At 52.7% G+C, this 13,119-nt stretch overlaps 4 protein-coding genes across 4 annotated transcripts; 3 read left to right on the top strand and 1 right to left on the bottom strand.

The window, feature by feature from the left end:
* Window positions 1-328: 328 nt before the first annotated feature.
* Window positions 329-3,575, bottom strand: TRIVIDRAFT_66536 (uncharacterized protein; the record flags this gene model as incomplete). Its single annotated transcript, XM_014096348.1, has 2 exons — window positions 329-3,454; window positions 3,513-3,575. 2 exons carry the CDS (start codon window positions 3,573-3,575, stop codon window positions 329-331), a joined length of 3,189 nt encoding a protein of 1,062 aa, XP_013951823.1.
* An 824-nt stretch (window positions 3,576-4,399) lies between these two features.
* TRIVIDRAFT_88697 (uncharacterized protein) lies at window positions 4,400-6,314 on the top strand (the record flags this gene model as incomplete). The annotated part of the gene is made up of 3 exons (XM_014096347.1): window positions 4,400-4,708; window positions 4,801-5,838; window positions 5,911-6,314. The coding sequence occupies 3 exons, from the start codon at window positions 4,400-4,402 to the stop codon at window positions 5,992-5,994; spliced, it is 1,431 nt and encodes a 476-aa protein (XP_013951822.1).
* A 511-nt stretch (window positions 6,315-6,825) lies between these two features.
* On the top strand, window positions 6,826-7,305 carry TRIVIDRAFT_214142 (uncharacterized protein; the record flags this gene model as incomplete). The annotated part of the gene is made up of 1 exon (XM_014096346.1): window positions 6,826-7,305. The coding sequence occupies one exon, from the start codon at window positions 6,950-6,952 to the stop codon at window positions 7,151-7,153; it is 204 nt and encodes a 67-aa protein (XP_013951821.1).
* Window positions 7,306-11,937: 4,632 nt separating this feature from the next.
* Window positions 11,938-13,079, top strand: TRIVIDRAFT_57449 (uncharacterized protein; the record flags this gene model as incomplete). Its single annotated transcript, XM_014096345.1, has 2 exons — window positions 11,938-12,345; window positions 12,411-13,079. The coding sequence occupies 2 exons, from the start codon at window positions 11,938-11,940 to the stop codon at window positions 13,077-13,079; spliced, it is 1,077 nt and encodes a 358-aa protein (XP_013951820.1).
* Window positions 13,080-13,119: the final 40 nt, after the last annotated feature.

The following is a 13,119-nucleotide window of genomic DNA, read 5'->3' as shown; positions in this document are numbered from 1 at the left end:
GGCTGGTGGAGTCGGTTAGCAAGGCTTGGGATGCTAGATTGGCTAGATCGCCTTGTGCATCCAATGACTTTTGCTCCGACAGAGCTTTCGGCACTCGTCGTGCCTCCCCGTGTTAGCGGCTGTGGAGCTCTGGAGTAGTGCTGGACTAACCCCAGGTTGAGAGGGCTAGCAAGCTTGATCTCCAAACCAATGCAAGGCAAGGTTGAGGAGACAAGAGGAGACGGAACATGTTTGTTTTTACGCTTGTCGACCGCTGACTCTATCAGGTGCTATCCTGTCTGTTTGTCTGTTTGTCTGTCTATCCACCCGCCTATCCACTCCGACTCCTCTACCTCTTGAGTGTCTTTTGCTTCTCCGCATCTCGGGCTACAGTCCTACCCTCCACCAACAGGCCCTTCTTCTTGCGCACGCCATCCATGTACCTTTTCGCTACATTTTCCTTATCGGCCAATTCTCCGAGGTCCTCCAAGTCGTCCTCGGTAAACGGCACCCAGAATGGATCTTCATCCAGGATCTCGAATCCGGCAAAAATGAGCTGCGGCTGCGCAGCCCCGCTAGTCCTCTTACGCATCTCGTCTGCAAACCCAAAGCTCTCCGCTACCGGCAGCATAGCTTGGATGGTGAAGAAAGGTGTGCCCTCCTTCATCTCTTCGGCCACCACGCGGCCTCTGCGACGGGTAAGTACATCGTATACTCGGCCTAGTACCTCGGTGGAAGTCTGGATTTCGAGCGTGTACATGGCGAGCATGATTCTCGGAGACCAGTCAAGGAAGCCTGCGCGGAGTGATGATTGGAACGCCTTGATGACTTCTCCTGTAAGTCTGTTTAGCTTATCGCGGGCGGACATGTCATCCTCTGAGAGGTTAAGAGACACGTCCTCGACGAAGACAGCCACTCCCTGCAGGGGCTCGTTACACAATGGTCCCTGTGCCGTCGCCAGCTGGAAAGCATATGTGATCTTGTCGGAGAGATGGCTGGGATGAAGTTTTTCGACAGACTCAGATGCCACATCAGATGCCTTGGTTGATGCAAAGATTTTGGGAAGGATGCCATCCTTGGTGGCATCGATGAGGAGATTGGGTCCCGTTCGCCTTGGTCCAAATCCTGCGATTCGATCAATGAGGCCTTTCCATCCTTCGCGGCCTTTTCCAGTTTCCAACTCTTTCTGCAGCTGCGTCTTGAGTTCCTCTGCAGATATGCTTGCGGCAGCAGTAAGCTCCGTATCAGCCTCGATAGCTTCCTCGCTCTCTTCTCCAGATTCCTCCTCTGCCGACTTGCGGACATTGTGCAATCGCTTGATAGCATCACCATTCTTGAGCAAAAACTCGGTAACATTTGTAGGCAAAGGTTGCACACGAATGGTCAGATTGACTTGCTTCGAGCTTGTAGAAGAAACAACAGTTCCGCGACCCAGGTCCTTATTAGCGGGAGGGCGCATTTCCTCTGCCTTGACAATCGTCTCTCTGTACGGCACGATGGGTGCACCGGCTTGGATATCACATCGCGCGAATCTTTCTTTCAGATCTAGTAGACATCTCTCGAGATGAAGTTCGCCAGCCGTCAGTAGGACGTGCTCTCCACTTGCGAACTGCTCATACTCTGCACACGGATCGCTCTGAACAAGCAGATGTAATCCTTGAATCATCTTGTCCAGATCTGCAGGGTTGACCGGCTCAAGTGCAACGCGAACAATGGGCTTTCCAGCCAAGCTGATACCTGCCAAGTTCACGGCACCTTCAAGCTTACTGCAGAGGGTTCCTGACTTGAGAATCTTGCCATCTAAGCCCCCAATGCCAAAGACAACGCCGGCTGGTACGGTGTCCAGAGCCTCGAGACTCCTTCCCATAAACATGTATAGTGATTTGACGGTAATTTGTTGAGGCTCGGCTGCATGAGGGTTGGCTGGTGTCCACTTGGGCGGGATGACGTATAGTGTGTCTCCCACGGAGAGAGTTCCCGAAAAGATTCTCGCAAAGCCAATCAAATGCTCAGGGTCAATCTTTTCCTCCTCGGCGGCTGGTGTCACATCATCAATATTAACGGACCCCAATGCATCGGTCAAACCAGCCACGTCATCTTGGGTGTTGGCAGCAGCCAGGGCGGCGGCTGCTGCTCGCTTCTGTCGAGCCAATTCTCTCGCCTCCTCCCCAGTCATTTGGCCAGTACGCCTCTTGTTTTCCGGGAGCTCGCTTTCAGGTACGGACACCATCTTGCTGACGTATGCGACCACGGGGTCTGACTTGTCGGTCTTGAATGAGACCATGGCTTCTCTGACTGACTTGTCTACAAATTCTGAATCTGGAGAGTCGTCGATAACGCAGGGGATTCGCTCGGCCTGTGCCACCGGGGGCGACGGGAGTGATTCGATAACAGAGACCAGTAAAGCAGTTGAAAGAGGTAACCACGAAGCGAATACCGTGGTTAGTAGAAGCCGGGGATCTCTTGCTCTAAGGATGTGAGGAGCAATGGTGACGTTCAGTGACTTTGTGACTTTCTCCAAGAGTGCCGGATCTCCCTTGGCTCCATCAACGCCGAGGGTAGCCTGGTAAACGGTCCAGACAGGCTCGAGAACTAGCTGGACGAACATGGGCTTGAGATTGCGACCTTTAAGATGCTTTTGTCCGAGCACCTTTTTAGTCTTGGGGTCCAAGTAAAAATTGCCCCATAGACATCTCTCCATGATGCCTCGCTTAATACCAAGCTTCTTCTCGTAGATGCTCGCGAATTGCCTGCAGGTAAACGCCCAACCATCAATAGCACTGCTGAAAATGACATTGTTCTTCTCAGGTGCAAAATACAAATCCTCATCATCCAGTTCTTCGAATTGCAAATCTCCTACCTCTGAAGCAGTGTCACTTGCTGAGGCCTTGGTTGCAGCCGCAGCATTGACACGCTCTTCCATCTTCTCTCTCCAGTTGAGATCCTCCTCCATTCGCTCACCCTGGAAGAAACTTCCCAGAACCGCATTGACCTGCTCCAAAAGTTTGCTGAGGTGAACGTATGCCTCTTGGGGCGTCATCTTGAGCTCCGTGATGAGTCTGTCGATTTTGTTGATGACTAGGAGTGGCTTGAGTTTCTCGATCCAGCTCTGTCGGAGGACGGTCACTGTCTGACTGCAAACTCCTTCGACTGCGTCCACCAGGACGACAGCGCCGTCACATAGTCGAGAAGCGGTAGACACCTCGCTGCTAAAGTCGATGTGGCCTGGCGAATCGATCAAGTTGATCAAGTACTCCTTCGGCTCAGGGGTAGCATCTGGGGCTGATCGTCTCAGCATGGAGAAGTAGAGTGAGATGGCGGATGATTCCATGGTGATGCCTCGGGTCTGCTCATCAGGTCTAGAGTCCAGGTATCGAATCTTTCCCGCCAACTTGGGTGAGATGATACCGTTAGTGGCCAACAAGGCATCTGTTAATGAGGTTTTGCCGTGGTCGACGTGGGCCAGGATGCAGATCTATTTGTCATTAGTAAGGATTTATGTCTGAATCCAACAGATGGGACGAATTCCGTACGTTTCGGACATCTTGAGACTGCTTCTGCAAGCTGGCTAGCTTTTCTGGTGTCACGACCGGCATATTGGGCAAGTAGTGATGTGGTAGATAAGAGGGAGGAAAGCGGGTATGAATAGAGGGTTGGCTGTCTGGTGATACTCGCCCTCTCCCGTTGCTTTATATGAGGAAACAAGCAAGATCAAAACAAAAATATGCCACTTCAGGGTCCCCTGGTTCGATAGAATCCAAGAAATGTAAAAGGATGACGCAGAGAGTTTCAGGGGCGATAATTAGCAGCTATTGCTCATCGCCTATGACTCTTCTCGGGCTGACAGGAACAGGCAAACTCGGTGTTGACCCTCGCAGCTGCAAACTTTCTGCAGCTGCTTATTAATACGGTAGCTATAAAAAGTGACGAGCGAGGTACTCAGGCACAAGCTCAAATGCGGGTTCAGCTTTGCCGATGTGGACGAATGAAGCTTGTGATTCTTGCAAGTGGCAGCTTAAAAATGCTGTCTCCAAAACTTGGTAGTGAATCTTTTTTGTATTAATAAAGTATCCCATACCAAAACTTCCTGGGCAAACTCTTGCTGCCCCTCGTCTTTTGACCCCTCCGTGCCATCGCCTCTGCCAGGGTACCACTGTACTTGGTACTTCAGAATTGCCCCGCCTCGAAATCTTTTCGCTTCCAACAAAGCATTGCTCGGTTAACTGCATAGCCCATGCAACTAAGCATCACCACAGCATCGCTTAAGCCCCCCATGCACATAGCGATGCACCAAGCCCTAACAAGTCACGAAGGGAAAATTCGCGAGAGCGTCAAGCCCCTCCCGCGCAAGGCGTAGAAAAAATTCGCTGCCCCTCTCCCCAGCCTCGACAAGACCTCACGACGGGCGGTCAGACAAACCATGGCGACGTACCAGAACGGAGGGGCTCCGGCCCGCGCGATTGCTGATGACAGCGATGTCGAGGAGGAAGCTTTGGTGGCCGAGTACAAGGAGCATGTGCAATACGAAGATGGCGACGAGCTCAGCCAGACGACATCGCTCAACATGGCCCAGCAGACCGACGACATCCAGTCCCGCCTCCTGTCCGCTGCCCAGCCTCTGGACTTTTCAGCGCCTCTGGAGGTCAAGTTCCAGAGCTACGACTCGTACTGCAGTCTGTTCCACTACATTTTGAACTCGGACGGCCCTGTCGACCTCGAGCCCCCTTCTGTGCGTGTGACCTTCTGCGGGAGCCCTGCTTGAGCTGCTTACTCGCTCAATTGTCAATTGTGCGCCATGGCTAACGCTGTTGAATCATATAGTACTACTGGGCTTGGGATGTCATCGATGAGTTCATCTATCAGTTCAACTCCTTCAGCTCATACCGAAGCCGAATCGCGAGACAGGCCAACAACGAGGAGGAGATCCAGATCCTCCGGGAGAACCCCAACACATGGGGATGCTACAGCGTCCTCAACGTTCTCTACTCGCTGATCCAGCGATCCCAGATCACCGAGCAGCTGGGCGCCATGAAGCGTAACGAGGACCCCATGGCGGTTGCCGGCGAGTATGGCTCTAAGAACCTGTACCGCATGCTGGGATACTTCTCCATCATCGGTCTCCTGCGAGTGCACTGCTTGCTGGGTGACTTTGGCCTGGCGCTCAAGACTCTGGATGACATTGAGCTCAACAAGAAGGCCATGTTTGCCCGCGTCATGGCGGCGCACTTTACGACATACTACTATGTCGGCTTCTCCTACATGATGATGCACCGATATGCCGATGCCATCCGCATGTTCAGCCACATCTTGATCTACGTCTCGCGGACCAAGAACTTCCAGAAGAACGCCCAGTTCGACTCCATCACCAAGAAGAACGAGCAGATGTATGCTCTGATTGCCATCTGCGTGGCCTTCCACCCCACCAGACTGGACGACACCATCCACAGCGCGCTGAGGGAGAAGTACGGCGACCAGCTGCTGAAGATGCAGCGTGGCGGCCCCGAGTCGCTCCCCATCTTTGAGGAGCTGTTCCGCACCGCCTGCCCCAAGTTCATCTCCCCCATTCCTCCGGACTTTGACAACCCCGAGTCCAACATTGACCCCGTGGAGCACCACCTGTCCATCTTCATGGACGAGGTCAAGACCAACATGTACAGCCCCACCATCAAGTCCTACCTCCGCCTCTACACCACCATGGACCTCACCAAGCTGGCTGGCTTCCTCGAGGTGAAGCCCGACGAGCTGCGATCGTGGCTCCTGGTGACCAAGCAGCGCACCAAGCAGCTGCGTTGGCAGGACCAGGGTCTCCTGGACGGTGAGCTGGTCAACGTCAGCGACCTTGACTATGCTCTGCAAGGAGTACGTTTTCCTATATATCTTCCCTTCTATCTCTTACAACATATTTGCTAACATGTATTTTTTTTTCTACAGGACCTGATTCACATCTCAGAGGCCAAGGTCGGCCGAAAGCTCGTAGACTGGTATCTCCGTAACCTGTCTCGTACCTACAACTAGGAGTAGAAGTAGACGGACAAGTCGGGCTACCCAGGGCGCTGGCACAAAAAATCGAGGCCATGCGCGGCACACGGGAATAGTCGGAGGAAAGTTGGGCGGGTATACTGGATCAACTGGCCGGTTGCATGGCTATGGCGTCACGGAGTTGGTTGGAACTCGTATGAGGGCACGAGGATTGCTCGAAAGTGGCCCTGGGGGGAATACAAACTTTGAGAAGAGGATATTTGTAGAGTGTTCCTAATGTTGATGTGAATTACGACTGAATAAAAGAAAGGGATTCGTTCAATATGATTAGAAATGAAAGTGTTTTTGGGGCTCTGATCAAGTGAGAGTTGGAGAGCCAAGGAGGGGGAACGTCACGGCCGAGGCAGCTAAGAGCACGAACGCCGGCAGACTTCCGAGATGAAAAACAAGGCCAAGGAAAAATATCCATCATGACTGCGACCTTGCGAATGGGCGATCGCCTCATCACCAGCACAGCCTGCAGGCTATGCAAGGGTACATACATATCGAAAACGACTACTGGAACACGAGCCAAGACCCAGGCAACGGAACCCCGACAAAGTACAAGTACGAGTAGCACAGAAAAACCGCAGAGAGCGCTAGTGCACACAGCCTGGAAGGATGTTGGGTATTATTTCGGCTCTAGCTGGGGGTTTGTTTTAGCTACATACCTACTTAATAAAGTTGGTGGCAAAGAGCTTGGGGAGAGCTTTTCATGCGGGATCGGGAACAAGGAGGGGAGGGTAGCACAATTGGGCACCAAAAAGCTAGTAGTATCAGCTGGAGCTTTTGGTAGCAGTGGAAGAACTACTGTTGAAAGAGGTAGGTAGCTTGAAGCCGGGATTTATTTCGGTATGTTTCCATTTTTTGTTTTTTAAAGCTGGGGATACAAACATTAAGGTTTTGGCTAGCCAGGGCTGAGATATGATCAAAACGTTCGAAAAAAAAAAGCATGCGGAAAAGAGGCTTGCAAAAGGGAGAGTCAGGTGAGCAAAAGCGCAAGGGGGCAGCCGCCTATTGGAGCCCCTTGTACGGGTTTGATGACACGACATGCTGTGCTGACTTGCTGCGTTTCTGCTGCGTGTCTCGGGTTGCCTCTTCATTGTCTGTAGTACGTAAAAGGAATCAAAATCCAAGGCCATTGCAATGGGAATAGCAGAGATCGTTTGTCCGGTTGGTATCCGATCCCCCCCTAAAAAAGGGAGCATGTGATTGATTTCTAACGTGTCGGTTCGGAGCCGGAACTAATTAAGAGGCGGACGGGAAGAGGAGTGTGGGAGAGAGGCGAGGAGCAGCCGCTTTGCTTGGCGGGTTGGCCTTCTTTTTCGAGTTTGGGATTAATTATTATGGATTTCGTTTTTTTGGCTCTTTGCTGGCAGTGGGTTTGGATGGGGGGCAGCGTGTGACGCAGCAACGCACAGCCTCTTGATTTTTATGGGCAAGATGCGTCATACAGAGAGGAGGGAGTCTGGAGAGAAGAGGTACATTACCAACTTTAGTATGAAGCTGGGGTGGCTAATCATGGGAATTTACCTGCATGTAGCCATCTTCATTTCTCTATAACTATTCTATCGTCTTTGTAATCATCTGATACAACACTGCTATCAGTACCGAGATATGTCTACTTTGAGTTAACAGACAAGCCATTCACGACCACCGATGAAACCATGACTAGATACATCGTCTCGCCGTGCCGTGCGATATCATATAGAGCATGCATGCAGAGATTTAGCTTGCTGGTTTCGACACCACCCCTTCGTAGTGCGGTTACAGTACGCCACGCAGCCAACCTTGTTGCAATGCTGTGGCTTTTTAGCTCTCCGCCAGATGTGATGCCAAGACGCAGAGGACAGGGATGAGACGGTCTGAATCAATCCTCGCACGTAGTCTATTCGCAGGTGTGTGGTTGCAGTAGTGACATTAGCAAGCGCCTGGCCAGATTGCACGTACACACTCTCTCTTCATGCGAGTACGTGTAATGCTGGAGTCTACATCGTTGTCGAGATAGTAGAAGACGTAGTAGGGGTCCCCTGGCCCTGCCTTGCTTTTTTCGCTTCTTCTCTAATACTCTACGCCATGAGGAGCGCAAGCCAAGCCTCTTGGCAGAGGAATGCGCTGGCCCATGATTCGCGCGGAGTAATTTCATCCAGGAGGCGTTTTCTGCTGTGTCTGTATGGTTCTCTTGGATGGCTGGTGCTGGCGCGATTGGCTGGCGGCGCGCAGAGCTGAGGATATCTGACATTGACACGATGCTGCAGACTGTATCTTCAGCGTGCTAGGCACCTAGCAGGTAAGCTCTGCCGGCAGATGGCCCTATCAATGCAACATCTGACTGTCCTCGTCGGTCGGGCGGTTGACTGAGTAGTCTGGCATCTTGTTTTGCTACCCGTTATAAAACTCCGCAGATGCTGCTGCAGCTGCTATCGACATGACAAGGGCTCCGCTCATCAAATCTCATCCCGGCAACGGTTGTATTTTTCATAGGCGCCCATTAAGCATCTTCCTGCCTGTTTGGTCTTTGATTTTTCATTCTGTTTCATATCATCTCATCTCCTGCTACAAATCAGCCTTTTTTTTTTTTCATTTGCCCTGGCTGGTGTTGCGGCAGCGGCATCGCATCGTGAGCACAGCAGGCGGCCATAGCGGTGACACCACCAACCAACCTGCTGCCTGCACTCATCCATCTCGTCTCAGAGACATCTCGCAGTAAGACGGCAGTCGAGGCATAGCAGATTCATATCGGCCATCTCTCTTTCTGCTTCGATCCGACGCTTCCTACACACCGCCATTGCACTGCCTTGATCCCCATACCGGCTCCTCGGAAGTCAACCGGCGGGTATTCGCTTCTGGGCCCGAGTTTTGTGCCTGATCCGCCCTCTAGCTCTGACCTGTGTGCCTCTCTCTGCCTGGCTATTACCCCCCAAGGTTCATAGCAAACAAACCTTCCATAACCCACGGTGATCAAGTGCCAAGCCAGTCGAGGTCAAGCATCTCCAAATCACCAGCCCGCAGTGGAGCAAGGCAGCAAAGCGGAGGCTAGGAACCAGCCCTTGCTCTTGACCAGTGCGGCACCCAGACCCTCGGTTCTGAGCCGTCAACTCAATATTCTGGCGGCGCCATCACGAGCCTTGCTCCTTTTCTTATCGACAAATAACCGACGGAGGGCTGAGGAACGGAGCTGTTGCTGCTGCTGCTGCTGCCACTAGCTGCACCAACAATCATCATATTCTTGCATCATCTCTTGCATCATCACGGCAGCTCAGCTCTCCCGCCAGCGAATCGACTGGACCTACGGCCCCCCGTGGCTTCACACAGGTCTCTATCCCGGCTGCGGGGTGTTTTTTTTCTCAGAGTCGGCGTGTTATTTTAAAAGGACAGAGTAACAAGGGGGCCAAGACAAGGAAAAGGGACAAGGAGAAAAGAAGACGAGAGAAGAAAAAAGCACACCCACCCTAACCCTAAACAGGGACAGACGCAGGATCCCGACCAAAAATTAGAGGCGCTGCTTGTTTTTATGCTTGTCTGCTGCGCACGTCGACGATCCGTGCATTTTGGCTTGTGGAGAGGAGACGACGAGGAGAATCCAGGGAATAGCGAGTACGGAGGTCGAGAGGTGATCCGACGCTGCGAGTAGAGGTACTACTAAAGTACTACCTTGGTATTGCGTGTCTACCTTAATACCTGAGGTACCTATTCTGTTGCCTTGCCTTGCCTCGACTTTTTCTCCCCATCACCTTCTTTCGGCCTCTCTCTTTGGCCTCTCACGGATTGTCAAGAAAGAAGTCATCGTTGCTGTTTGTTTTTCCATTACGGCATCTCAACCTCTTCACCGTCTATCTTTCTTCTCTCCGGCCAACAGAAACCCCCGACTTGTCTCGCAACTGCAGCCTCCCTCTCACTCTCTCTTTCTCTCTTTCTTCCACCCATCCCATCTCGCCCTCCCGCATTTCCGCCTCTTGCAACTCCTCTTCTTTTCACCGTTAGGGAAATCTCATCCGCGCCCAATCTCGACCCTCTTGCACTCTTTGTGCCTCGGAAGCCCGGAGACTGCCTGCACCTTCCCGAAAGGCCCGTCTGCCGTGTTGCGCCAGCTCGGCATCTTGGTGCCGGGCCGTGGATCGTGTGTCTTGGACTTGTTTCTTCACCTCACCAGCAAAACACGATATCCATAAAGACGCAGCATTTTTCCCCTCCGGCTTTATCCTTTTCTTCTTTCTTTTCCATTATTGATTCTCATTTTCCTTCTTTTGTTATTCAGCCGTCCTGAGACACGAATTCTCGTTTAGTCGAGAGCGACCAGAGACACCTTGATTACCTCTCTCTTTTGCCTGGCCTTGATCGGATTCTCGGCTCCGAATCCCGTTTACCGGCATCTCTGATTCATAGCCCGAACCAACTCTTGACATACCTATCCATTCATTGTCAACGTCAATAGCGAGTGAGCAAACCCAGCGCTGCCAACCAGTGCTTAACAAGCATCTGACAAACACGCAGCACCTCAAGCAGATCAACAAGCAGATCAACAAGCAGATCAACAAGCAGATCAACAAGCCATTCACCATGCAGTCGCTAAAGACACCTCAAGCTTCCGACTCTGATGTTTCTCCATCGTCGATAGCACCACCGAAGCAGTCTCAAGAAGGCTACTTTCCTCCGTCTGATGCTAGTGGCAGCCAGAACTCGGTGCCTTTGGCCTCCAGCGCCAGCGACACTTCTTCGCGCCGGCACTCAAGCATCAGCTTTGCGGTCGAGCTACCAAAGCCAAACGGAGCCCCGTTGAGTAAGACCATATCGGCCTCGTCTGTTGGTAAGCGGAAGGCTCTAGGCATTCAGAAACGATCTTCGGACGGGGCAAAGGGACGAGCTCCATCCCCCCCTCACAGCAGGTAAGCCCTGAGTTTTTGTTTTTCTCTTCTCTCTACCCAAACTCCCTCCTCTTCATTCTCTTCCTGCATACATCGCCTCCAGTCTTGTGCACTTCTGTGTTCCCATGCTCGATGCTGCGTGTCCCAGAACGGCAATGCGGCAAATGTCAAGTGGTGTCCCAGTGGACTCAAGGGCGATCCAAGACATTGTACTCGGTGGGATGGCAGTGTCCAATTCACAAGAGACACTTTTGTGCTTCTCTAGGCCTTCCTGACGCGTGCTCTCGGCAAAAACTTGCCGGCCAGGGATGGACAATGCATTTCTCTCGAGTTTGCCTCTGATGCTGTTCTACCTGACATGGCTCTCTCTTGGGAGCGCATGTCGTCGGGTAGAGCGGTAGAGCTGCGATAGTGTCAGGTCCATGTGGGCCAAAGAGGCTTCGATCCCCACGCTAGCGGCACTCCTTATTTGCACCCTGGGGATTCAAATCTCATCTGTCGTGTCCGGCCATCTGGTCTGAGGGGTTTTGAGTGCAGCATCTCAAGCGAGCAGCACAAGCCGGCTGGGCGAGGTTGGGTTGGCAGCACAGAACGCTGCCGCTACCCGGTTTGATACTCCGTTGGCTGGTGATTGGATGCCTCTTCTCCAACTCTCCTGCATCCTCTCTCCGGCAAGACCTAGCAGAAGCGACCAAAGTCAGCAGCCCATTGGCCCCACTGGTCCGGGAGCTTCTCGTTATGGCTATTTTTTCTTTCTTACCCCGCCGGCAGCAAGATAGGATATTAGCTTGCACCTTTTTCTGTGGTGGAACTTGACGGAGCAGTTCCAACTCGCCGCAGTCGCAAAACCTCCGTCATCCTCTCTCACATGCCTCACGCTTGGCATTTGCATATTTCCCTCACTGTCTCTTCTCGTGCTCTATTTATTATGTCTCATATACTCTTGATCAGCTAGATCCTTCTTTTTATGTCCCTATCCCCTTTCTCCCCTCATCTCTGCCACGTATTCCTAGCCTGCAGATACCCGCTGATATCGCGCCTTTCACCCCAAACGCCCCTTTGAATCGCGACGGGAATGACGGCACTAACCACGCAACCGCGAGACAGGTTTCAGCGCCATGTCGGCTTTGACAATGTCCCCAGCGGCGAGACGTCCAAGAAAGTTCCCTCGTCCCTCGTGCTCAACGTCAGACACGATGGGTATCAGCCACGCCGGAGATCGCGCACCTTCATGGTTGGCATTGACGAGCACTCGTACTCGGACTATGCCATTCAGTGGTTGCTGGACGAGCTTGTTGACGACGGTGACGAGATCATCTGCGTGCGCGTCATTGAGAAGGACGTGCGGCTTGGCGAGAAGTCGTACCATAGCGATGCGCAGCAAGTCATGAAGAACATCTTGGAGAAGAACAGCAGAAACAGTGCCGTTGCCTTCGTCCTCGAGTACGCAGTCGGCAAGCTCCACGCTACCTTTCAATCGCTGGTAAGTGGCTACAATTCCTACCCACCAACCGGGATATGACCTAACTATTTTGCCCCAAATATCAGATTCAACTGTATCAGCCCGCCATGCTCATAGTGGGCACACGAGGGCGATCTCTCGGTGGACTTCAGGGCCTCGTCAATAACCGCAACTCGTTTTCAAAATACTGTCTGCAGTACTCTCCCATACCCGTCGTCGTCGTGAGACCAACCGAGAAGCGGAATAAGAAAAAGGCTAAACGCACAAACGACAACACGCGACAGACCTATGTCAGCATGTTAGCCGCTACCCATGGTAAGCATGAGGCCGACAGCGAAGCCAGCAGCAGCTACGAGCTGGAGGTTCAGATCCCGCGCGAGGAGGAGGCGCACCAGGTAGCAAAGGTGCTGGGCCTGCCAGCCAAGTTCGACCCAACCATCAAACCCATCCACGGGCCGGCCTTGATGAGGTCAAAATCCCCTGATCCCGTGGCCGGCCCCCGGACAAGTGCTGCGCGCCGCGTGCCCGCCGATCCGTCGCCGCCCAGCGCTCCCAATAGTGATGACGAGGAGGACGACGACGAGGGCGAGTTTGAGGTCATGACAGGGGTAGAGGCCTTGAACCAGCAGCAGAAACTGGACCAGCTTCACAAAATGGAGGTTAGCGAGGCGGCCGCTCTGAAGCAGGGCATTAATGATGATGAAGACGAGGAGTCGGACGAAGCGCAGGGGCAGAACTCTGGGAGTGCATCCTAGAAGATGCGCGGCGGCCCAGGCCGTGCCTCCCAAGCTCAGA

The sequence above is a fragment of the Trichoderma virens genome (genome assembly GCF_000170995.1).
Source record: "Trichoderma virens Gv29-8 chromosome Unknown TRIVIscaffold_88, whole genome shotgun sequence".
NCBI lineage: Eukaryota > Fungi > Ascomycota > Sordariomycetes > Hypocreales > Hypocreaceae > Trichoderma > Trichoderma virens.
The sequence above is the reverse complement of the archived record's forward strand: the minus strand, read 5'-3'. Positions and strand labels throughout refer to the sequence as shown.